Source organism: Protopterus annectens, chromosome 1.part1, assembly GCF_019279795.1.
Source record: "Protopterus annectens isolate FY-2018-M chromosome 1.part1, PAN1.0, whole genome shotgun sequence".
Lineage (NCBI taxonomy): Eukaryota > Metazoa > Chordata > Ceratodontiformes > Protopteridae > Protopterus > Protopterus annectens.
The window spans coordinates 786,188,850-786,216,731 of NC_056726.1; the positions used below are offsets into that span (position 1 = coordinate 786,188,850).

At 40.5% G+C, this 27,882-nt stretch overlaps 1 protein-coding gene across 1 annotated transcript in view; it reads left to right on the forward strand.

The window, feature by feature from the left end:
• PSTPIP2 (proline-serine-threonine phosphatase interacting protein 2) overlaps positions 1–27,882 on the forward strand; it is a 1,323,814-nt gene that overhangs the window by 1,181,497 nt on the left and 114,435 nt on the right. Inside the window, exons 9-10 of the mRNA XM_044078135.1 lie at positions 4,655–4,734; positions 14,714–14,812. Coding sequence (XP_043934070.1) covers positions 4,655–4,734; positions 14,714–14,812 — 179 coding nt within the window. The remainder of the gene's footprint in view (positions 1–4,654; positions 4,735–14,713; positions 14,813–27,882) is intronic.

Sequence of the window (27,882 nt, forward strand, 5' to 3'; positions counted from 1 at the left end):
GTAAGATTACTAAAGCAGCCCATGAATTAGGTTAGTATCTGAAGCTAAGAACAGTTACAGATCCTTCTTTACCTGCAGTAAGTTAAGAAACTAAGAACCCAACATTACTCTGAACTTATTTGTACTGGCACCACCTACTCTGACACAGTAGGCATTGCCATTGTATTAGCAAAGAAATTCAGTGTGAATTTTACCCAGAGAAGACTATCCAAAGCCCACATATCCCTGAATTTCACAGACCCTCCATTATCCCTACTTCTGGCAGTTGGTGTAGAGGGTTAAGACTGTGAGCTATAGTTTCTGTGGTACAGGGTTTGATTCCTTCCATTTTTATTTGCGTACTGTGTGACATTGAGCAAGTCACTTAACCAGACATTGCACCTGGCTCAGCCGTGGAAAGGGACTGAATGTCTAGTGGGCATATGTAGTTAACAAATGGGTATTATTATTATTGTTAATAATAATAATAATAATAATAGTAATATCATCAATAAAAAAAGTGCTGAAGGTGCTTTCCTAGACTAAAGTACTTCCTCTATTAGACCTGAAATCATACCTGACTGTTCAATAAACAGTACTAAACAAGACTTGGCAGAGCCACTCCTTAAACTGTTTAACCTGAGTTTAGCCACTGGCTTTACCCTGACATTTGGTGCACAGCAGCAGTAGCATTGCTAATTATCTGTATTTTTCCAGACTATCTGGAAATCAAACCGATTGTCTGATAGTCTGCAAAACACTGTACAAACGCCGGTATTCTGTTTAAAACAAGAAACAGACTATTGTAGTTTTTTAAATTCATGGATTTACTTTGATTTTGTTTTTACAGAAAAGCACAGTAAATCAGCAAAAAATAGGATCTTAAATTGAAAATCGGGGGCATTCCTCTTCAGCTGACTTGAAGATGACATCATGAAATGGGTGGAAAGTGGGCAGGGAGATGGAAAGAGGTGGGCAGTGTTATGGGAGGTGGTAGAGGTGTGGCCTTGGTCTGGGTTTTGCCACAACAAAAGGTGGCAACCTTAAGTAGCAATGATGCCAGTTCACAAAGGTGGCCCTGCCACTGACCCCAGGAATTATAGGCCCATCAGCCTGTCAAGTCTTACTTGCAATGCCATGGATCGTATTATAACTGACTTGGCAAATTATATCAAAAATGTCATTGCAGTTTGGCTTTGCCTAATGAAGCTGCTTAACTTCTTTGAAAGGGTAACACACGCTGTTTAAAAGCGGTCATGTTCTTCACACAGTGTGTTTGACACTATCCCACATGCTAACATAGCTTAATGCATTACAAATATATCCCTTTTTAGGTTAGACTCTTAGCAAATTGGCTAAAAGACAGAACCCTCATGCTTTGAGAAGCAGATGCCTTATCAGAGAGTATGAAAGTGACCAGTGTTGTGCTATATGGCTCAATGCTGGGACCTCTTTTGTTTGGCATTTACTTTTCTGATCTCTAGACCATGAACCAAGACCTGTGGCTAACCATTTTGTAAACAACTGTAAACTGGAAATTATTGTCAAGTCTCCATTTGATGCCTCAGCCCTTAAGCAAGAACTTACACTTGTAAAAACATGGTATACTAAAAACAGTCTCAGATTAAATATTAAAAAGTGCAATATTGTCAGATTTGGTAGACAACCCCTGCTGTCAGCATAAATCTTAGACAACAGCCCATTCCAAAATGAGAATGTTGTTAAAGACCTTAAACTTGGGTTGATAACTTCATCTCCTTTGACCATCAAGTAACAACAGCAGTCAGAAAGTCCTGCTATGTAGCACAGCTAATTGCTAAAGGAATATCATCCAGATCTTAGCAGGTTATTGTCCACTTATAGTCAGCATTGATTAGGCCAATTACTGAATATAATGTCCCCCTTTTGGATGTACCTGTCTAGACATATCTGACAACTAGAAAAACTGCAGAGGTTCCTAAAAAATAAGATTGCTTCAGTTGCCTATGGGATTCTGTACCTTCAGTGATTACTCCATGTTTGTGAATTTGTTCTGTTTTACTTTATATATTTATACATTTAGTTATTGTGAATTTCTTCATCTGAATATGCCTGTAAATGATTTATTTTAATCACTGCATTACCCCCAGTTAACAAACTACATTAAAAAAATAAAAATAACTAACTTAATTTAAAACATAAACTACAAGAAAAGACTGGAATCAGTATCTTTTTATTCAGTATCTTATAGATTTTTGAGGGAAGATCTATGTCTTGCCATTAAGGACCCAGTGGTACTGGATCTCTTGTATCTTCACAAATGAAATAATTCCACAATTCCCAGAAACAGGCATCTAAATTTTCATCAGCAAATAAATAAAACATGGTGTAGAGAGAGATTCATTACACAGTGCCTTACCCACTTGTGGAATTGATTTTCACTGCAAATAAAGCAGTGTAATGTATTATCTTCCTTCAGATGGGAACTGGATGATTGGATAAGTATTTACAGATTTATCCCTGGCTTGACTGACCTAACCCTACTTGAACAAGGAGGTAAAGTCTAAGGTGGGTACTGTCAAGGGGTAAATGTCTGCCTTGGGTTTCCTGCCCAGGAGTCTCTCATGAGTTTAGACTATCAAGGTGAGACTCAGATGGTGAGACTCAGATGACAGGAAGTGGACTAGTTTTTCTGATCCAGCAGGTGAGCCCACCCCCTCTTCCCTTGTCCCTTACAGCAGCTCTTGTAAGCTTAATTATAGTTGCCGTCAAAGGGTTTTACTGTGCTCACAGTGCAACTTGAACATGGCAGCATAGGCTCCATTAAACTGAGCAACACAGGTAGACGCCAGTAGCTTCTACTAGGTGTCACCCATGTGGTGAGTCGTAGCTGCCTCCGTCCACTCAGAAGGGTAAGCAGCACCTACTGGTGCCTGAGCTGCTATTCAAAGTCGGGTCATCTGCAACATAGTCAGGGTTTTAGCCCTCTGTGTCTCCAGGCATCTCAGCTCATTCTCTGTTCTGAACCAAAGACATTTGGTCGATTTCTTTTTTATTTTGTGGATGTTTTTTTTATGAGATTTACTTTTTATCTAACTCTTTTCCTGTGCTGTCTAAGGTATACACCCAGCAAAGTACATACAGCTAAGCCTAGCACCAAAATTAGAAAACACATATATTTCACTTAGCTTTAACAAGAGTGCCACATTGATTTAGAAGTAAACATGTTGTTACATGCCCAGAAGTTCCACATGAAACTTTTTTCCCCTAAAGTGTTGTTTTGCATTAAAGGGCCAAAGGAAAAACAAGGCTTCTGAATAAAATGTTTTTTTTTCTTAAGAGAAACTGACCTTGGAGACATTTTATTTTGTACAATTTGCGGACATTAAAGTTCTAGCCTTGAACATGTTATTCCTTACAGCAATTACCAATGGTAGAAGAACATGGATTTATATGGATTATGTGGTCTGCCATGGATTATGTGGTCCTTGTTCAGAATGATTTCATCCTTTATGCCCAGAGTGACATTGGAGAGAACTTTAAAATGTTCACCTACCTATCTATTTCCTAAGCAGGTATGCAGTGAAGACGTGAGGCTGTACTTATCCCATATGTTCTTAGGTAGCTCATATATAACATTGGTAAGACTTCCTCTATTGGAAGGCAATCATTAGTGTTATTCCCATGGATGAAAAAAACAAAACAGAAGGCATGCAGCCAAATGGTTGTGAAAATGTATTTCACCATGTTACACTGAGTATGGAAACGATTGCAGACAGAGGTGATGGCTCATTTCCATAAAGTGTAGGTACTTCACACGTACATTTCAAGGATGTGTCTTCTCAGCAAATTTGAAAAACTGACACTGGGTGGGGAGCCCCTTCATTTATCAGACATTACTGACTGGATCGCTAGTCTAAGAACACATGATGAGTTGGCCAGAATGAATGCCTTCCACCTCCAAGGGTTATAGAGACTAATGATTGGGATTATACGCATATGTTTCAACTAAAATATTTTCAACTTTATCTGAAAGTAAGATAGTACAAATGTATGATGTACCATACTTAACAATATTTTTCTAGAGAAAAGAACTTCATCAGTTAGGCTACCAGTTATCTGCCCCCCTGGGTAAGTCAGGTTCTGATATTGTATACATTTATGAGTTCATTGTTTTTCACATTCCCTTCAAGTCTTTTCTTTCATTTAATAACAGAGGGGAATGATATGCCTCTCTTCTTCATGAAAAGCTATGAGGGATCTAGTTGATGTCAAACTTGAATACAAGGGTGCAAGACTTGGATTGTTGTACCTCACTGGTGATCTCCATTGTAGTCAAAATACCGGGACATCTGCAAAAGAAATACCTGAGCAAAGGGGCAGAGCAAGGTAAGAATATGTCTAATGTTTGATTAATTAATAAAGTACTGTTCTCTTGAGGATCTACTGTTAAAGAAGGTGAATGTCTCACTTAGCTATCTTGTTCAGAGATACTGCATCACATGGAGCATGTGGATGTGCACAAAGTAATTCCTGCAAAAACAGTCCCTGAGATTCAATTCTACATCATTGCAGCATCAAACTCTGAAACAAATAAAAAGCAGTAATTGTAGCATATACACATCAATATGGTTTGGCGGTACTGTTCCCAGCAGAAACCTGCCAGTAAAGAATGTTTATGTTGTTGTTCTTGCAGACAGAAATTATCAGCAAAACGTTTCATTGCTAGAGAAGATTAGAGAAAACTGGCTGATGGAGCACACCAAAGCCTGCGAGGTAAAGTGCAGTTGATGTTTTTTTTTCTTTTTGATGTAAACAGTATTAGTACGATACATAGGGCCAGATTTCAATAGAGTTACTCACAGTGTTACTTTGCTCTGATAAAACCTAATCTCAGTGTAAGTGACTTACTTCTGTGTAATACCTATCTATAAAGAGGTTTACTACGCGGACCAGATTCCAAAATACCTGCCTTCAGTGTAAGTGGTAACTTACACTAACAGCAAATGTTTGGAATCGGGGCCATAGGCTTCATTTTTCAAATATAGTGTGTGTATGAGATTTTTTTAAAGACTATTTCAGTGGTTATCATATACTGTGCAGTGCATGATGTCTGTTCATTGAATGCATCACGTTTTGACCCTGTTGGTTATATATTTCCTACGGTTGTCTTTCACTGTTATTTACAGCATGGCATCTTTTTAATTTTATAACACATAACTTTGATAAGTAGCCATTTACTGAATTAAAACATTTAAAATAATATATTTCTAAAACATGCACAGTGTGATTTTTTTCAGACCTCTCCTAAGATTGCATTTAATATTTTTAATGTTAACGTCAAATGGCGGTAACCTGACTACATGTGTGGTAAAATATAAAATTTAACTTGGATATGTAGGGTTATCTAAACAAGGCTCATACGTGATAAAATATAAAATTTAACTGGGTTAGGTAGGATGATCTAAACGAGGCCTGTTACTACTACGCAAAATTATGTATGTCTAAACACATAAGTACATAGGATACTAGTACACAAATAGATCAAACTGCGGGGTGGTGCTGTGGTAGCGTTGTCGCCTCATAGCAAGACGTTGTCCCGTTCGATTCTCAGCTAGAGCGTCTTCTGTGTGGAGGCATAGGTGAATGGGGCGTGCCTTCGTTGAAGGTTGTGCGTCAGGGCTGGTAACCCGGTATGTAAAAATCCACTACCAATCATTAACAGACCAGAGTTCCGCTGTGGCGACCCCTAACTGGGAAAAGCCGAAAGACAGAAGCAAACTTGCCTAAACACAGGTACTTAAGACTAAGATAGTTTTGAGCATATGTAACTTACACAGAAACTCCAAAAAGTGTTTTCTGCACTATGTTGTACTCAAGGCAAAGACAATGTTGTGCAAATGTCACTTGCTCCAACTTCCAACCTCCAACAAACATGTTTGTAAATGAAAAAAACTAACCTTTCAGCTCATAAATGGGGTTGATTCAACCTTCACCCCTAAATTTATTACTTTCACTCTGGGGTCATTCCCCCGTGCCCAATACACACAGATGTGCTGCTGTCCCTTCCTTCCCTCAGAAGTGACGAAGTGACGTGATTCTGTCATACACTGTACGGCAGATAATTTGAGCCCTCATGCATTACTAGCAGGCAAATAAGCAGGCAATGAGCAAACAAACAAATACAATGTGAGCAACCAAGTTTTGAGCATCTGAAGGAAATCCATCCAGAAAACATGGCATACTTTAACTCATGAGCATGTAAAATAAGGATGCAAAGCTGTTATAAGACAGAAATGGTAAATGAAGATGAGTGTAAAAAGTACAAATAAGACTTTCAGACTATACTTATAAAGCATCTTTTAACCCAAAGTGCAGTTCTGAAGTAATGCATATGTGACTGAATCTAGAAGCACCTAAAATAAATGCCAATTTGACAGGTGTCAGTCATGTTCTCTGTTAAACATCAGACAATGGGTGAAACATGCATCATCATCCTGCATGGAGAATGAATGGTGTCCTTCCTTAGATCACTGTTGCAGCATTACAAACGGTTGGGTTATCTTTCCAAATAACCTAGACGTCTGGTCGGGGTAACAAAGACAAAAGCTACCATGGAGCCATATGTCTGATGTAAGGCCTCAGCCCGTGGGTGTAAGGGTACATATGCGGATGTTTGACTATGAAGTCCTCAAAGTATCTCACTACTAGTCTGAATGCAGGCCTCGCATGTGTTGGTCTGTTCTAAAGGTGGTTGTTAGCATCAGTCATGCCTTCACATGCTTAGATAAGTGAACTTTTGGGGAACCTTCTTTGTTTTCTTACCTTTATTGTGATTTTTTAACTGGTAAATGGTAGGCAGATTCCTTATAAGAATCTCCACTCCCAGTGTCTTTTTTTGCTTTGGAGCAAAACTCAACTATAAAAACTGCAATTTTTGTTAATTGTTTGTACCAAAAATCATATGTATGCATATTTCCACTCTTAATACCTGTCTAGAGACCCAACACCTTATGCACCTCACCTAATTTAAAATGGTGAATCCTTCAGCATCTGAAGTCACAGACAGACTCATATGTACCAGTTGAGGCTTTGCAAGAGCCTGCATGTGTTTGACTACTTCTCCAGCTCCTACTACTGCAACCCACTGGAGGTTGGAATGGCATGTGACTCTTGCACTATTGACAGATCTGACCTTACTGATATGTTGGAGAAGTCTTGTGATAAAAAAAAAGTGCAGGATAATAGGATAAAAAAAACATATTCATGTATTATAAGTGGTAATCTTCTTCAAACAGCTACAGTCATCATAAGAGACCTGGGTAGTACGTGTACACCTCCTTCTCATCCGATCATGAGACCTGGGTATTACATGTACACCTCCTTCTCATCCATTCATGAGACCTGGGTATTACTTGTACACCTCCTTCTCATCTGATCCATGAGACCTGACATGTACACCTCCTTCTCATCCGATCATGCGACCTGGGTATCACGTGTACACCTCCTTCTCATCTAATCATGAGACCTGGGTGTTACATATACACCTCCTTCTCATCCGATCATGAGACCTGGATATTACATGTACACCTCCTTCTCATCTGATCATGAGACCTGGGTATAACATGTACACCTCCTTCTCATCCGATCATGTGACCTGGGTATTACGTGTACACCTCCCTCTCATCTGATCATGAGACCTGGGTGTTACATGTACACCTCCTTCTCATCCGATCATGAGACCTGGGTATTACATGTGCACCTCTTCTCATTTGATCATTATGCCTACCCATAGTCAGGACACCCTTCTATCTGGCCCAATTAATTTTCAGGGGAGTATGTAAAGATAAGGGAAAAGTACAGGGTTAAGATATTTTTTTAACAGATCCATCACTGAATACAGTACTTCCTTTGGTATGTACAAATCCAAGCATATCACTCTACTGTCAATACCCCAACTCTTTTAATAATAATAAATGAGTAAGTAAATACATAAATAAAGACATTATACCCTTCAACTGTCCCAACAGATTAAAAAAACTCTTCTTATACTCACAAGCTTGCTAGCTGTACTGAGGTGATCCATGTCTCGATTTTTGAGCCATGAAAAATCCAGTCCTGTTTGGCCTCTTATTTCTTCACATAACTAGGAGCACTACAAACACCTGTTCTAGGGGCCTACATTTACACTAACAAATAAACAAGACTCACTGTGGAATAGATTCCTAAGTCAATGTATTAGAAGCCTATGGAATAAACTACCACTACAGGTTAATCAAAGTACTTTGTCTGTTTTCAAGGCTAGTTTTGATGATTGGATGGGTTTATACAAATTTACACCAGGGTTATCCTGTACAGCTCTGCCCAGTTTGGGAGGTGAGCCCTATTAAGTACTCATAAAGGGAGTCAGAAACGTTTAAGTGTGCCTGTTTAAAGGGATATATGGCTAGGCCTCTTATTGTCCCTGTGAGTTCTTGCCTAGTTTTGCTCTTATGTTGCTATGCTCTATAGCAAAATAAAGCAATTATTCCACATTAATACACTGGAGACAACTAATTTTGGAGAATACCTTTAGGCATTGTGATAACTGTGAGAATTCTTGCCACTTGGAAAGGGCCAGTGAAGAGCAAACCACACAAAAAAGTGAAAATTAACAACACCTAATCCTTTCCTTGGGTGGAGTTGCTTACCCTCAGTTATCCGGGGTAGATCCACTGCATGTGAATTAGAAAATAGGTGGATGGATGAGTTGAGGAACCTTAAAAAAAACTGTAACACAATAAAGGAGTAATCTAAAAATACAGTAAAAATATCGGTCATGTTATAAATCCATGGTTGCTGCTTAGAACCTCTGTAAGACAAATGATGTATTTCTTCATAGTCTTTATTGATCTTACAATCTTCAAAGCAGATAAACACAATTTATTGTTTGGAAGATCAATAAAGATCATGAAGAAATACAACCATGGATTTGTAACACCACCGATTTTTGTACTATATTTTTTAGATTACTTGTTGATTGTGTTACAGTTTTTAAGGTTCCTCAACTCATCCATCCAGCTATTTTCCTGCTCACATCTAGTGGCTTTACCTCAGATAACTGAAAATAAGCAACTCCACCCAAGAAAAGGATTAGGAGTTGTTCATTTTCACATTAGTACACTGGTAAAATACACACTGGCTCAGTGAAAACTTCTAGGTATTTATTTTTGCAAGTCAAAGAACTGAAATAAATGTGTGGTACCGTGTGAGATAAATAAAAAAAAGTGCAACAATAAGTCTTTCCAAAAGTATAAGTGTGGCTGCTAAGAATGTCTTTTGGTGTTTGTTCATCACACTAATGGAGACTGGTTGTCTGAGAAATGTGACATAAGGATTTTGGACACCTGACTCATTTGATTGCTACAGGATCTGAAGCAATCAAACAGGAGACCTTAGTCTTGTAGTATCACTCACGATAGTGACAGAAGTTATGAAATGCTGCAGGATTTGAGCCCCACTTATTACACGTCCACTGCATTTTTTTCTGCTTGCATTTTACTTAGTCTGGGAACCTAAGTCTTGTAGTATCACAATAGTAAGAGAATTGTGAATTGTTGCAGGGTCTGAGCCTTATATATACATTTGTACTGCACTTTTATTGTTTACTGATTGGATTCCTCTCTAACTCTTCTCCTATAACATGCATTGATCTTTACAACAGTGCTTTGCAGTGCCCTGTATAAATACAGGTGCCTAGAGTTGCAGTTTTCCATTTAAAACTTTCTCTGCTATTTTGTCAATTATCTAGCTGAGTGTAGTTTCCCCAGTGAGAAGCATTACCCCAAGAGTGTTGCTTTAGATCGATCCTAGATCTTGCCATCGTGAACAAACAATTTCATATGGCCTTTGCAGCCAGTCTGGTGGAAATGGCCTTTGTGCGACAATATAGCAAGTTTTTCATGTTTACTGACACCCACCTTATTCTGAAGTAGACTGAAACTGTATGTGAGAGATGTAATTACACTATGTCTTTGGAGGCAATGCTCTTGCATACAGGCACTGATATCTGCAGACAGGTTACCAATAATACACACCCAACACCAACTATGGATCAGACACATAAACACGCATAGGTTTATAGATTCATAGGTAAGTACTAGCCTAGCTGCCCTTGCAGACCATTGTAAGCCTAGCCAGTTTTCCTTTTTGTGCTTGAAATAACCAATTGCATTTGGTTATAAGTTGGCCTTATCCGTCCCATTGTCCATAAATATATATTAACTCTAATGAGAATAACTGGGATCATACCACAGATAATTTGAGGGGACTCATGCAAGAGATAAAGCATTTAGGAGCTGCGTCTTTCCATTGATAGCACAGGGGACAGTCTAGCAGTAAATTTCCTGTTTCCCATCCATAGATCTAAGTTGCACTTGAAAATGGGCAGGGATGAACTTTGTTTTATGTGGACAAGGAGTCTGTTCCACAGCAGAGGTATCCTCTGCAAAATATACCTGTCCCTCCAAACCATTCTGTTAATGTTGAAGATGAAGTTTAGATCCCTAGACTGAGTATTTCTGATGCCATTTGACTTGCTGATGTAGAGTAAAGCCATCAGTAATGGATTGGAGGGTGCCCTGTATGCCAGACACATACCAAGAATAGTGGCAAGGCTTTGAGTTGGTCCATGTAGGATATGTTGTTTAGGCCTTATATCCTTTTCATAAGGTATCTCTGTGGATATTTAAGTTGTTGCATGTATCTGGACTGTTACATGCTAATGGGGGCATTATATTGAAAGACTGGCCAAATGAGAGCTGAGTAAAGGGGGGGCAATTACATCCCTAGATCTACCTTTTGTTTAAGTTGTGCAATATAGAAGGACTTTCTTACAGCAATAAACACATGTTGGTCAAAAGTTAAGTCACTTCCACATGCATTCCCATATTCTGAACATCTGGCTCATCTCTTAGAGGTATATTACCAATGTGGTATTTCCCTGGGGTAGAGGACTTCTCAAAAGATACAGTAATGCATTTCTTGTCATTTAGTTTCAGGCCATGACTTTGACACCAGTTATTTATTTGAGACAGACCTTCCTGCAAGATGGCTAAAGTTATTTAGAGATTCAGTGACTGCTCCTAGCTTGCAGTCATCTGCAAACTTAGTCAGCTAGAGCCCTTTAGTATTGGCTTTTACTTCAGAAAAGTTGATGTCAAACAGGAGAAGTCACAGCACAGAACCCTGGGGAACTCCACTGGTGACTGTTCTCTTTATGGTAAAATCCAAAAGGTACAGGACGGCAACACACGAGTCCTCAGCTGGAACAGGGATCCTTTATTGCAGAATTAATAACACACAAGATACGATACAACCAAAAGCAAGTAGTGCAATAGCAGTGTTAAGCGCTTTCATCTGCAATAAGCAGACTTCATCAGAAGTCATTTGTCTGTGTCAGACCCCCCTGGTCCTTTCTGGGAGCCAGTTGGCAATCCAGTGGGTGACATAGGAGTTTATTCCCAGTTTATTTAGCCTTTCTAGTGTGCCTGAGATGGTAGCTGTGTCAAAACCATTGGCTATGTCAAGGTATGCAACCAACTTTGAGGTGAAAATAGCCTCCCAGGCTAAGGATAACTATAAAGCATTTTTCAGTTGCATGCAAATTTAAAGGGAGCACTCAATAGTATGCTGAACTAATAGTAAATGGAAATTCCTATACTGAACTAGGAGATATGGCAAATTTGATGTCCAATAAATTTAGCTGCAGTTTCACCTCCCATGGTCCCCAGTTCCACCACAAGAAACACTTTCCACCAGTTCTTCCCCAACAATCACTAAAGAACAGGTCTCCACTGCACTCTTCAGAACTGAAACACTGGGTCATGATAATATACCAGGATGCATCCTAAATCATTTGAAACAGGACCTCTCAGTCCCACTTGAATCTGTACTCAGCCAGAGCCTCCAGACAGGCTTCATACCTAGGGAATGGAGGACTACAATGGTCATCCATCTACACAAAGGCAAACCATCAACAGGCTCAGGGAACTACAGACCCATAAGTTTGACTAGTCTTATATGCAAGGCCATGAAAAGAATTTCTCATGAACCTGTCAAACTAAGTCATAGGAAATTTGCAAACACTGGACCCATTCCAGTTCCATTTCATCAAGGGAAGTTAATGCCTACTAAACTTGGTGGGCTTCTTCAAAAATGTCACTACAGCCATGAACGAGGGCAAAATGGTACACACTGCCTACATTGACCTGACAAAGACATTAAACACAATGCCTCAATTGGATATTATAGACAAACTCAAATTTAGGTATAAATCCGTGTGTTACCTGATGGATAGCCAAATGGCTCACAGATTGAATAAATGATGTTAGGGAGGGGGAAATCCACCACCATCAAGAGTTGTTACTAGTGGTATTTCACAGGGCTCAGTAGAGGGACCTCTCCTGCTTGGAATATACTTCTCTGAAGTCAATGCAAATGTAGATGGCCTTTGGCTGACTAAATTTGCTGATGACTGTAAGTTGGGTGCAATCACTGAACTCCTCAAATATGTAGATATTGTCCAGGGGGGGGGGTCTGACACAGACAAATGACTGTTGTCAGAACTATGGCCTAAAACTTAATGCAAAAAGTACATAATTATACTCTTTGGGGTGATGACATCTCTGCAAATTACAATATTGATGGCACTCCCAAACAAGAAGACCCAGTGGTAAGGGACTTGGGAATTCAGGTCGACAGTAACCTGGGCTTTGATTACCTTCTGTCTATGGTAGTGAGAAAATCCTTCTAGGTGGCACAACTTATAAGTAAAGGCATGGCATCCAGATGTAAGGAGATCATAGTCCCACTGTACTCAGCCCTCATTATACTAATAATCAAGTATTTTCAACAGCTGGAGCAGCCGCAAAGGTTTGTCACTAAATAACACAGGGTGCATATAATGATTCCTATGCAGATTGCTTCAAAGCCCTGCCTCTGTACTCAGTCTCCTACACACTACTGAGGGGTGATCTATGCCTAACATACAAGGCATTCTCTGAACTAGCCTTGCAGGACCTGCCATGCATTCACAAAACAAACAGCACTACAATTACCTGATCTAAAGATATAAACTTTTTTCTGTGATATAAATAAAACATTTTGGAGGGACAGGTATGTGTCTCAGAGATTACCCCTTCTCTGGAGCAGACTACACATTCATGCAAAACAGAGCTCTTCCCTAAGCCTGTTTAAAAACGTTTTGGAACAATGGATGGGAAATCACAAATTCAGCCTAGGCTTGTCACTTGTGGCCGTAATGTTCAGGGGTAGTTTGTAGATGCCCTAAGGCACAAGCATATACCAAATCTATTCTGCCTGTGCACTTTGATAATTGGGAAAACTGGGGCATGAATGGCTAGGCTTAAAAAGGCTCTAGGATAGGGCCATTAGTCTAGCAGTGCCCTATGATGCTATGATTTTCAGGATGTATGCTGAGACATCACTTCAGTACTAGATAAGCAGAACAGTCTAAAAGCACACACAACATATCTTATACAACTGCACATAGTTAACATTTTCAACAATGGTCCCTTTCCCACAATTTTTTTCCAGTGAGCATATTCTACTCACTACTCCTCTGTTGTAATGCCATAACAATACTGACATTACTCTTACTATATCACAGCTGTGCTGATTCCTCTCTTTCACCATCTGCCTCAGCACATTTTTTATAACTTTATAATTCCTGTAGTTTAATTTTCTCTACCTAAGAATTCTGTAGTATAATTTAATGAAACCCATCATAGTAATTTCATGAACTCTACTGTACTACTGCCTTGTCTTTACAAGTTATTCAACTAATATTACTCACTCTTAATGCAGTGCCATAAATACACATTTTTGTACTTCTAACTCTTAATGCAGTCCCATTAATACCTATTCTTGTACCTATGACCCTTAATATTATCTCAATACTTATTGTTGTATTTCTGACTCCTAATGCAGTCCCATTAGTACTTATGACTCTTAATGCTGTGATGTTAATAGTACTTCTCACTCCTGTTGCTATGCCATTAATACTTATTATTCTACTTCTCACTCTAAATGCAGTCCCATTAATACTTATTCTTATACTTTGACTCTTAATGCTGTACCATTAATACTTATTCTTATACTTTGACTCTTAATGCAGTCACATTAATACTTATTCTTATTCTTATACTTTGACTCTTAATGCAGTCCCATTAATACTTATTCTTATACTTTGACTCTTAATGCTGTGCCATTAATACTTATTCTTACTCTTAATGCAGTCCCATTAATACTTATTCTTATACTTTGACTCTTAATGCAGTCCCATTAATACTTATTCTTATACTTTGACTCAATGCTGTGCCATTAATACTTATTCTTATACTTTGACTCTTAATGCTGTGCCATTAATACTTAGTCTTGTACTTCTCACTCCTATTGTTGTCCCATTAATACTTATTTTTGTAATTGCTAAATACTACTCTTGTTAAGTACATTTGCCTATCCATAGTACTTACGTTCAAATTGCTTCTGCTAAATGTTAAAAAAGTGAAAATGTGTAAATGTATTTTTGGAGCTTTTCAGCCCAAGCCTTCACTGAAATGTGGTATTTGCTGCCCTGTAGGACTCACTGGTTAATAAAAACAACTAAGTAATAAATAAATTGTAGTTATTATTGTTTTAATTTTTTTATGTTTCGCATGTAAATTTATGAACATTCTTTTTATTTCCTTGTCAGTTCTTTGAGATACAGGAATGTGAAAGGGTACAGTATACTCGTAACACCTTATGGACTCACGTCAATTTGCTTTCTCAACAGTGTGTTACTAGTGATGAGGTAAGATAGCACTTCATTTTATTATATTTAAAAATTTTTCATGCTATAACTTCATTACTCATGTTGCAATTATAAAATTCACAATGAGCAAAAGTTTGTAACTTAATCCTTTAATGAACAAATTACAGTCTGATTTGACACTTTGGTCTGATTTACTTCCCAAACATATTTAGTTGGAAATGTGGGATATATATATATATATATATATATATATGGTGTCTTTGTTCTGATTTAAGCACTTGGGCTCCAAACCAGTTATTTGACATTAGGAAGGTTTGTGGCAGGGAGGATAGCTTATACCCTTCTGAGCTGGGAATTCCTGGTTGAAGATTTGGTGTGTGCTATTCTAAAAGTATCTTAGCTCTTTAACACTGGAGGCAAAGCTCTCTCATACAACCAAAATAAATCCTATACAGGTTATCAGTGACACTTGCACCATATGTACTGCACAGGGTAAATACCATACACATAAAACTACTTATGATGAGGCAGTTAGAGGTGACCTTCTTAAAACACTAAGACCTCCTGCACAGTAAATTCAAAGAAAGGGTCCTTAGCCATCATGTAAACACTCTCTTAAAATACCACATGCAGCTACAGTTAGTAACATTGTATACAGTGCCTCCACTGCTAAGCACTTAAACCAGCACACAGCCAAATGTCCAGGTCATTGGTGATTCTATAGTGCGGCACACTGATTTCCCCCTCAGCAGATTGAGTAAGGAGAGAGTCACGGTTAGCTGCCTTAACGTGGCTAAGATCCATCAAGTCACTCAGGCACTCAGGTCATTGAACCTGAGGTACCAGTAAGACTTTCATAGTCCATGTGGGTGTTAATGACCTCAGACATACCTCCTTTGACTCTATTAAGCAAGACATGATAGAGTTCACTGATTACGTACCTCAGTCAGGTATGAGCCTAGCAGTGATCAGCATACTAACTTCTCCAAGGATGATTTCACATTACCAACACAAAAGGATTGATTTTAAAAATTGGCTTAGCTTCTGGTGTGAGTCCAGGGGAGTACAACATTTGATGGCCTTGGTGGACATGGCTGACAGACCACGCTGCTTTGCCAGGAAGGTCTGCACTTATCCTCCCTAGGCTTTTGGATTTTGGCAAAGACCTTTTCCACCTCCATAAAGCCTTATTTAGGCAATGCCAAACTGGTAAACCTACCAAATTAACTGACCCTATGAAGGAATATCTGTGGGTGGTGCTGCTCAGTGATAGAGGTCTTAACAAGTAAGTAAGTAAGCCTTACTCTACCCAGAAAGTGTAGACATATGTGTAGTAATGGAGACATTGTTTAAAGTCACTGAGAGTACTTCAGCAGAGTAAAGTTATAATGCCTTTCACAACTGTAATCTAGCTACTGCACAGGAGGGAATTAAAGGTGGAGGAGTCTCGGTCTATATTAAAACCAATCTCACATACAGACATTAAAGTGTATGACCCACTGGAATTCATAGAAGTGCAACTCACCTATAAACAGGGTGTTGTTCCATGTCCTTGCCACCATGTCTCAGGAAACCCATACTACCTATCTCAATGTACTAGAGTCCCTCACCATTCAACCTAATGCAATATTCATGGCGGTTTCATCTACCCTCTGTAGATTGGGAATCCTATACAACTTCTAATGCACAAGCCATGTGATACCTAAACATTGTTAATACCAACATCCTGGAACAGATGGTCCATTTTCCTACCAGGGATACAAACATCCTTAACCTTGTACTGATGAACATGGGGGAGGGTTGATGTTCCTCAACCAATGTAATATCTTCACTCGGCAGATCTGACCATAAGGCAGCATTGCTTGAAATAAAAAATAAATTTGGGCATCCAGTGAAACCAAAAACCTGTAGCAACTATTCCAAGACTAACCTCTCTCTCTACTAAGCAACACCTAGGCTAAATTTCAAGCTATCCCTCTGTAATTACTACAGCTCAGCACATCACCCTTAATCTTAAAAATCTGTACCAAAACACCTTTTCTCCACTCCTCAGGCATCCTCTCACTTTCCAAGATTTCATTAAACAATCTGCTTAAAAATTCCACTGCCATTTCTCTTAAACACCTCCAAGCTTCCACAGGTATGTCATCTGGACCAACAGCCTTTCCATTCTTCATCCTCTTCATAGTTATCCTTACTTCCGCCTTGCTAATCCATTGCACTTCCTGATTCACTATCCCCACATCATCCAGCCTTCTCTCTCTCTCATTCTCTTCATTCATCAGCCCCTCAAAGTACTCTATCCATCTGCTCAACACACTCTCCTCACTAGTGAGTACATTTCCCTCATTATCCTTTATCACCTTTCCCTGCTGCACATCTTTCCTAGCTCGGTCCCTCCTTCTAGCCAATTGGTACAGGTCCTTTTCTCCCTGCTTAGTGTCCAACCTTTCATTCAACTCTCTATACACCTTATCCTTAGCCTTTGCCACCTCTCTCTTTACCATGCACCTCATCTCCTTATACTCCTCTCTACTTTCTTCATCTCTCTAACAATCCCACTTCTTCGCCAACCTCTTTCTCCGTATACTCTCCTGTACTTCCTCATTCCACCATCAGGTCTCCTTGTCCTCCTTCCTCTGTCCAGATGTCACACCAAACAACTTTCTAGCAGTCTCCCTTACTAGCACTGCTGTAGTTACCCAGCTATTTGGTAACACTTCACTGCCACCCATTGCTTGTCTTAACTCTTCCCTGAACTCCACCTCATGATCACCCTTTTTCAATTTCCACCATTTGATCCTTGGTGCTGCCGTCACACTCCTCCTCCTCTTCTTGATCACCAATGTCATTCTACAGACCACCATTCTATGCTGCCTAACTATACTTTCCCATGTCACCACTTTACATGCCTATTAAATCTGAAGGACTTTTTTGAGAGGGTCACCAAAGCACTGGATGAAAGTAAGACTGTGCACATAGCTTAATTCGACCTGGCCAATGCCTTTCATAAATACCACACTCAGGCCTTATAGACAAGCTCACAAATTTTGGTATAAACCTTTTTATCATCCACTGGATAGCCAGCTGGCTCACTGATGGAACCCAGAAGCTCAAAATAGGTGAGGCCACCTCCACCAAGTGGCCAGTCACTAGCAGAGTCCCCCAGGGTTCGATACTGGGCCTGCCACTTTTTTGGATATATTTCTTTGAAGTGGAAGCAAATGTTGAAGGCTTACAGCTGACTACGTTTGCAAATAGTTGCATGCTGGGGATTACCACTGACTCCTCTGCAGACACTAGCATTCTTCAAGAAGGTCTATTGCTGACTAACAAATGATGCTAAAGTCATGGTCTCAAACCCAGTGCTAAGAAATGCATAATTACATATTTTGGGAAGTCAGCCATCCCAGCTAATTACCATGTTGATAATATACCCCTAAGACTTGACCCAGTGCTTAGGGATCTGTGTACACACGTAGACAGTAGTCTTATCTTTGATCACCACATAGCCAGAGTGATGAGGAAATAATTTTATGTTGTGCAACTTATAAGTAAGGGCATGGCATCTAGGTCAAAAGAGGTCATTTTCCCACTGTACTTAACCTTTATCAGACCAAGCATGGAGTACAGTGTTCCCTTTGGTATGCAGCTGACTAGGGATATGCAGCAACTAGAGTGACCTCAGAAGTTCTTTACAAAAAGAATACAAGGTGTAACAAACCTCTCCTATGCAGAGTGCCATAAAGCCCTTTCCCCCTATTCAGTCTCCTATAGATTGTTTAGGAGTGATCTATGCCTGGCTTACAAAGCATCTGCAAACCCCACACTTCTCCAACACATTTGTCAGTCAAAGAGTACCAGAAATACAAGGTCTAGGGACCTGAATTTTGTTTGTTACTTAAACAGAGCATGCTGGTGAGAGAGGCATGTACCCCAGAGATTGCCCCTGTTATGGAATAGGCTTCCCATCCATGTGAAGCTGAGTTCATCTATTAACCAGTCTAAGCACAACCTAGACCAGTTGAAGGGGAAAAGTAAATTTACACTGGGCCTGGAACCCATGTCCCTTATGAACAGAGGTAGCTTATAAATGCCTGGCCCTTAGTGTCCTATTTGGATACAGGATGTCATTATTCTTTTGGGAAAACTTTGCTTAGAAAAGCCTAGTAACAGTCTATGAATGTGTGTGTGTGTGTGTGTGTGTGTGTGTGTGTGTGTGTGTGTGTGTGTGTGTGTGTGTACATGAGAACGTGTAGTTAACATGTAGTATATGGGGTCTGGTGTGTGTTGCATAAAGAATCTTGTACTGTAGGTTTAGGTATCAAGTTGTAGAACTAATGATAAAAGTACAAGTCTTGAACCATGCTCCCTTATCCTACAGTGCAAGATATTTCTTGGATCATGCAATCTAGGCCATGTGTTCAGTATATCCTTTTTTTCTGTATTTTGTATGTCACAGTAATGTTTCCTACTGACATTAATAGGCCTTTTCAAATGTAATCTAGGAGCACAGGTTGGTTAAGTGACTTGCTCGCAGTCACATAATAGGCAGATGGGGGAGAAGAAATTAAACCCATTGACTACAGAACTACAAGAAGCATCTTACTAACAGCTCAGAGCCTTAATCCTCTGCAGTAACTGTCAGACTGAATGTATTTTTTTTTTTATATGAACTAAAAGTATTTTTCCTGTAGTTGATATAGCTGATAGGCTGATCTTTCATGTCTTTTTTTTTAACTGAGTTCATTTACTTAATGCATTTTAATAGTGTAAGGAGGTTTAAGATATATTTTATGATTTGCCACTTTTATAATTTACTTGTACTGGGCTGCCGCGGTGGTGCAGCAATTAGTGTTGCCACCTCACAGCAAGCGGTTCTTCGGTTTGATCCTCAGCTGGGGTGCCTTCTGTGTGGAGTCTGCATGTCCTCCCTGTGGTTGCGTGGGTTTCCTCTGGGTGCTCCAGTTTCCTCCCAAAGACATGCTGTAGGGGGATTGGACACTCTAAATTGCCTCCAGGTGTGAGTGTGTGTGTGCCTTCTGTGGAAGGTTGGGTGCCGGGCTGGCAACTCGACAATTTAAAAACTCCACTGCCAATCATGAGCAGACAGGTGATCCACTGTGGCGATCCCTAACCGGAAAAAACAGAAAGAAGAAGAAGAATTTACTTGTATATTAGTTACTTTATTTTTAGTTTATGTTAATTTTTAGAATTAGATCTGTTTTGCCATAATTGCTATTTTCTGATCAACTAGCTACAATAAGTGCTTTTCTCAGATTTTTACTCTTTTCCCTTTGTGGAGGTAACTTCCCATAATTTCATCTCCTGAGTCTTGTCTGTGAGCCAGTTGGCAATCCAACAGGTGATGTAGTGGGTTCTTATCAGTTTATTCATCTTTTTTTCTGTGCCTTAGTGAGGGATTGTGCCAAAAGCCAAGATATACAGTGATTACCATTTTACTTTTATCAGTTTCATTTGGTGGCCTTTTGAAAGAAGTCCACCAGGCTGGGTAAGCATAACCTACCATTGATGAATTCAAACTGAGATGGATCCAATGTTTGAAGCTTCCCAATGTCCTTATTGATTAATTCCATGATAAGTTTTTAAATGGCTTTACGTATTAGGCTGGTCAGACTTATGGGTCTATAATTGCCTGTGTCTGTGGAAGGTCCTCCCTTATGAAGGTGAATGTCTGTAGCTGTTCTCAGTTCACTTGGTACAAAACCTATATGGAGGCTGTGACTAAAAACTGTTGTTGGGGGGATGGCTAAACTACTTCAAACTATTTAAGATAGATATAGGGATATTTTCAGGACCCTTCCATGCAGAACTTTTAGCTTTTGATAGTATTTTCAGGATTTGGTCTTATGTGATAGCTGGAGGCAAGTCAGTTTCAGCTATATCTTGTGATATGGATGGAAGGGGCAGATGGGTAAAGTTTGAGCTGAATTTATTGACTAGCAAGTTAGCTGTATCTTCAGCTTCTGTGTAGGTAACATAGTTCACAGTGAGCTCAGCCTGCTGCTGCTTTGTGCTTCAGAGATATCTAACAGAACGTAAAAGGCATTGTGATTGCCTTTGGTTTGTGTGCTTATTTTAGCCTCAAACTTGGCCTTGGTGGATTTTGTTAAATTCCAGAGTTTTTATTTTCAATGATGAGGGCACAATCATTCCTGGAATTACTATTCTTACTTTTGGATAAAGTACTGTTCCTTTTTATTGTAAGCTTGTTGACATTATGGTTCCACAAAGGGGGGGGGGGGGGTTGTTTCTGGTGTTTGCCCTGCTCTTGCTCCTACAGGGTACAGCTGCATCTATGTAGCTGTTTTTGTGCTGGTATAGTGCAGTGGTGTATGCTTCTGTGTATTCAGTGGACTTAACTGGTTTGGTGGGGATTTGAAGCTTGCCAGTGTATCACTTAAGAGTAGGTAGTTTATCTTGGAGAAATTTCTAAAGGGGAGTATATCACAAACTCAAAAGCTGTCAAGTTCGAAGCTCAAAACTTCGAACTTGCAACCTCGAAAATGGAAAACATCAAAACGTAAAACGGAGCTCACCATAGAGTGCGGGAAGGGAAGATTTCCCTATACTGCACTGTAGTGCCATCTCGGAGTTGGTATATTTAAGTAGTGAGGGGTGCAGGGGGGCTTGCCCCCCTACATAGAGCTTTTTTTGTGTTCTTTTGGGTGTTTAGCGGGGTGTTTTTTCCACGTTCGATGTTTTCCGGTTTCGTGGTTGCAAGTTCGGAGTTTTGCGCTTCAATATTGTCAGCTTTCGATCATCTGATATAAACCCTTTCTAAAGGTATCTTGGATGGAAGGGGTGTCTAGTTTCAATTTTACTTAAAAGGACATAGCTTTATGGTCAGACCTGACAAGTGATGAAGATACAGAAGGGATGATGCAAAATGGCCTTGTGTTTGTACAGACAAGATTCAAGATGTTGCCCCCCCACAGTGAGTACCGTGACTAATTGTTCCAGGGCATTTGTTTGACAAACACATTGCAGTAGTTCAAGCACATGAGCAGGACAGCAGAACATAGTCTGGTGAAAAAGATTTGGGACAGACAGGAGGAAGGCAAGAGAAAATAAGTGCATCTAGCAAAGTGGTGGATGGATTGGCGAGAGAAGACCTGCGAAAGTCAAGTAGGACTGTCACAGAAGGTAGAAGAGTGGTGTTGAATGGGGAGAGCTGGTGACAAGTGACATGTCACCCCTACCCCATGTAGAAAATTGGAAAAAGGGGGTTGATAATAATGATGATGATTTGTTTGATAAAGTCCATCAGTGTTTGTGGTTGTGCACCAGTGGAGTTACAAGTGTCCCATTCTGCAGTTGGATAGTTTAGATCACATGAGAAAATGGTACTGGGTGTAATATTGAATGATGCCAGTTCCTGCAAATTGGCATTGTGGCTTTCTTGAGTCACAGAGGGAGTTCTCTCACTAGCTAGTATATGGTATGGAACATTTCTGAAATTATTTGGACCTGAAGAAGCTCTAGTGCCGCACGCTGCTTTACCAGCCTTGATGTGAGTCTCTTCTGGATGAAGATTAGGATCATAGGAAGTTGCTAGGCTATTGGCGCTGAGGCCTTATAAGCCTAGCCAAGAGTTTAGCCCATGCATAGACAAATCAGCATCCGATCCCCCTGTCCAGCAGGGACATGGGTGGAATCCCACAGATATATTTTCTATTTCCCATCCAGTTGTCTAGGTTGTGCTTAAAAAGGGGTAAAGAGGTAATCTTCTTGACGTGGAGAGGGAGTCTATTCCATAAATGGTGGAGTCTATGGGACACAAATATGTGCCACCAACAGGTCCTATTGATGTCATAGACCAGGCTGATGCCGAGTGTGCGGGTTACTCAAGTGGAGCTTGACTTGAGGATATGCAGCAATCACATCAAGGCGAGTCCAAGCTCACTTTGTATGCTAGATAGAGGTTACATCTGAGGAGTCTGTATGAGACTGAGTTTAGGGGCAGGACTTTTAGCCTGTCTGTGTAGGGTAGCTTTTTGAGGCCCTGGATTCTCCTGGGGAGGAACCTCTGTGGTCTCTCCAGCTGCTGCATTTGCTTTGCGAGGAACATGCCGAATGAAGCATTGTACTCAATAATGGGCCTTATAAGGGAAGAATACAGGGATGTTATGACCTCTTTGTCCCTGGATGAGATACCCTTACTTATGAGGTGGGCCATGTAGAAAGCTTCCATGCAATGGAAGCAACATGGTGGTCAAACATCAGGCTGCTATCAGTCTGGGTGCCCAAATCCCTCACAACTGACTGCGTGCTTAAGACATTGTTATTAATGTGATAATTTGTGGGGACATCACTCTCCCCAAAGGGGATGATGATGATGATGCATTTTTTTGTATTTAGCTTGAGGCCATGTTTATGGCACCAGTCATTTGTTTGGGTGAGACCCTCTTGGAGGATGTACATGTCAGTAGGAGAATTGTTGACAGCTCCCAGCTTGCAGTCATCTGCAAACTTAGTCAGCTATAGCCCACTGGTTTTGGCCTGCACCTCAGAAAAGTATATCCCAAATAACAGAGGCCCCAAGACTGATTGAGACACCTCCACTTTTTTTTCCTCTCCTTCACAGCAGCTAGTTTAAATGTTGGAATGGCATCATAGCCCTACACAGCCAGAGTGCTCTCCACCATTTTAAGCAATGTCTCAATCAGTAAACAGACATCTACATCCTCCAGGGTGAGGAGGGCTTACAGGGAGTGGAGTTTCTTGTTACGCTGCCAACATTGATCAGTAACATCTTCTTATTTTCCTTTTCTTGCTTTGCTGTGTTGGTAGGTTTATCTTGTTAGCATTGTGCAAAAAAAGCACTACTGAAACTCTAGAGGGGACAGATGCTGGCCACCACTGATGAAGCAGTGTAGGCTAAGGATTATATCCTCCCAGGCTGACAAACACTGGGGCCCCTGAACATGACACCAAAAACTTAGTTATTGAAGTCAATTATTTTTTGTCTCTCACTACTACGCTCATACCAGCCTGGAACACACAGTTTGAGAGCTCCATCATCACTCTATTCACATAGTTGAGGGAAGTGTAGCTGAAGACATTGACACCTACACATGCTGTGACAGAATCACACCAGTACATGTTGTGGCTCAATGACTTGACTGCAACTGTGATCTGATGACTTGTGGCACCATACAAGCAACTAACCATCACTCTTTCCTTACTCAGCCTGGTAAGAAGTGCATACATATCTGTATGTCTTACAAAGGACACACATTACTAGAATGTTTGGTTAAGTAGATGCCTGCCTTTTCAGGATTTGGTCTTATGTGATAGTTGGTGGCAAGTCAGTTTCAGCTATATCTTGTGATATGGATGGAAGGGGCAGATGGGTAAAGTTTGAGCTGAATTTATTGACTAGCAAGTTAGCTGTATCTTCAGCTTCTGTGTAGGTAATATAGTTCACAGTCAGCTCAGCCCGCTGCTGCTTTGTGCTTCAGAGATATCTAACAGAACTTAAAAGGCATTGTGATTGCCTTTGGTTTGTGTGCTCATTTTAGCCTCAAACTTGGCCTTGGTGGATTTTGTTAAATTCCAGAGTTTTTATTTTCAATGATGAGGGCACAATCATTCCTGGAATTACTATTCTTACTTTTGGATAAAGTACTGTTCCTTTTTATTGTAAGCTTGTTGACATTATGGTTCCACAAAGGGGGGGGGGGGGTGGTTGTTTCTGGTGTTTGCCCTGCTCTTGCTCCTACAGGGTACAGCTGCATCTATGTAGCTGTTTTTGTGCTGGTATAGTGCAGTGGTGTATGCTTCTGTGTATTCAGTGGACTTAACTGGTTTGGTGGGGATTTGAAGCTTGCCAGTGTATCACTTAAGAGTAGGTAGTTTGTCTTGGAGAAATTTCTAAAGGGGTGTATATCACAAACTCAAAAGCTGTCAAATTCGAAGCTCAAAACTTCGAACTTGCAACCTCGAAAATGGAAAACATCAAAACATAAAACGGAGCTCACCATAGAGTGCGGGAAGGGAAGATTTCCCTATACTGCACTGTAGTGCCATCTCGGAGTTGGTATATTTAAGTAGTGAGGGGTGCAGGGGGGCTTGCCCCCCTACATAGATCTTTTTTTGTGTTCTTTTGGGTGTTTAGCGGGGTGTTTTTTCCACATTCGATGTTTTCTGGTTTCGTAGTTGCAAGTTCGGAGTTTTGCGCTTCAATATTGTCAGCTTTCGATCATTTGATATAAACCCTTTCTAAAAGTATCTTGGATGGAAGGGGTGTCTAGTTTCAGTTTTACTTAAAAGGGCATAGCTTTATGGTCAGACCTGACAAGTGATGAAGATACAGAAGGGATGATGCAAAAGGGCCTTGTGTTTGTATAGACAAGATCCACGATGTTGCCCCCCCCCCCCAGTGAGTACCGTGACTAATTGTTCCAGGGCATTTGTTTGACAAACACATTGCAGTAGTTCAAGCACATGAGCAGGACAGCAGAACATAGTCTGGTGAAAAAGATTTGGGACAGACAGGAGGAAGGCAAGAGAAAATAAGTGCATCTAGCAAAGAGGTGGATGGATTGGCGAGAGAAGACCTGCGAAAGTCAAGCAGGACTGTCACAGAAGGTAGAAGAGTGGTGTTGAATGGGGAGAGCTGGTGACAAGTGACATGACACCCGTACCCCATGTAGAAAATTGGAAAAAGGGGGTTGATAATAATGATGATGATTTGTTTGATAAAGTCCATCAGTGTTTGTGGTTGTGCACCAGTGGAGTTACAAGTGTCCCATTCTGCAGTTGGATAGTTTAGATCACATGAGAAAATGGTACTGGGTGTAATATTGAATGATGCCAGTTCCTGCAAATTGGCATTGTGGCTTTCTTGAGTCACAGAGGGAGTTCTCTCACTAGCTAGTATATGGTATGGAACATTTCTGAAATTATTTGGACCTGAAGAAGCTCTAGTGCAGCACGCTGCTTTACCAGCCTTGATGTGAGTCTCTTCTGGATGAAGATTAGGATCATAGGAAGTTGCTAGGCTATTGGCCCTGAAGCCTTATAAGCCTAGCCAAGAGTTTAGCCCATGCATAGACAAATCAGCACCCGATCCCCCTGTCCAGCAGGGACATGGGTGGAATCCCACGGATATATTTTCTATTTCCCATCCAGTTGTCTAGGTTGTGCTTAAAAAGGGGTAAAGAGGTAATCTGCTTGACATGGAGAGGGAGTCTATTCCATAAAAGGTAGAGTCTATGGGACACAAATATGTGCCACCAACAGGTCCTATTGATGCCATAGACCAGGCTGATGCCGAGTGTGCGGGTTACTCAAGTGGAGCTTGACTTGAGAATATGCAGCAATCACATCAAGGCGAGTCCAAGCTCACTTTGTATGCCAGATAGAGGTTACATCTGAGGAGTCTGTATGAAACTGAGTTTAGGGGCAGGACTTTTAGCCTGTCTGTGTAGGGTAGATTTTTGAGGCCCTGGATTCTCCTGGTGAGGAACCTCTGTGGTCTCTCCAGCTGCTGCATTTGCTTTGCGAGGAACATGCCGAATGAAGCATTGTACTCAATAATGGGCCTTATAAGGGAAGAATACAGGGATGTTATGACCTCTTTGTCCCTGGATGAGATACCCTTACTTATGAGGTGGTCCATGTAGAAAGCTTCCATGCAATGGAAGCAACATGGTGGTCAAACATCAGGCTGCTATCAATCTGGGTGCCCAAATCCCTCACAACTGACTGCGTGCTTAAGACATTGTCATTAATGTGATAATTTGTGGGGACATCACTCTCCCCAAAGGGGATGATGATGATGCATTTTTTTGTATTTAGCTTGAGGCCATGTTTATGGCACCAGTCATTTGTTTTGGTGAGACCTTCTTGGAGGATGTCCATGTCAGTAGGAGAATTGTTGACAGCTCCCAGCTTGCAGTCATCTGCAAACTTAGTCAGCTATAGCCCACTGGTTTTGGCCTGCACCTCAGAAAAGTATATCCCAAATAACAGAGGCCTCAAGACTGATTGAGACACCTCCACTTTTTTTTCCTCTCCTTCACAGCAGCTAGTTTAAATGTTGGAATGGCATCATAGCCCTACACAGCCAGAGTGCTCTCCACCATTTTAAGCAATGTCTAAATCAGTAAACAGACATCTACATCCTCCAGAGTGAGAAGGGCTTACAGGGAGTGGAGTTTCTTGTTACGCTGCCAACATTGATCAGTAACATCTTCTTATTTTCCTTTGCTTGCTTTGCTGTGTTGGTAGGTTTATCTTGTTAGCATTGTGCAAAAAAAGCACTACTGAAACTCTAGAGGGGACAGATGCTGGCCACCACTGATGAAACAGTGTAGACTAAGGATTATATCCTCCCAGGCTGACAAACACTGGGGCCCCTGAACATGACACCAAAAACTTAGTTATTGAAGTCAATTATTTTTTGTCTCTCACTACTACGCTCATACCAGCCTGGAACACACAGTTTGAGAGCTCCATCATCACGCTATTCACATAGTTGAGGGAAGTGTAGCTGAAGACATTGACACCTACACATGCTGTGACAGAATCACACCAGTACATGTTGTGGCTCAATGACTTGACTGCAACTGTGATCTGATGACTTGTGGCACCATACAAGCAACTAACCATCACTCTTTCCTTACTCAGCCTGGTAAGAAGTGCATACATATCTGTATGTCTTACAAAGGACACACATTACTAGAATGTTTGGTTAAGTAGATGCCTGCCTTATGGGCTCAAAATCTGTGACTTTGACGTTCTTTGTGCTATATGAGGTACAGGTATAACTTGCTGAATGTGCTTGATGCATGTTAGGTTTTGGAGGTCCTTGAGGTTTAGGCAAGCTAATTTTTAGAACCTTAGCATATAATGGATTATTATTGTGATGGCCTTGGTGAGGTGTAGTCTGGAGTGTACTTCTGGTGATTTTGGTATTTGAATTTCCTCTGTGTAAGATTTTTGCCTCTGAGGATATTATATATGTACATACCTCACACACTATGTTATGCTGCTTGAGTAGTAGATAATCATTAGTCAACATGTGACAAGTCTTACATGGTCTCAGGATGCCCATCTCAATCAGGCTGGCTACAGATGTT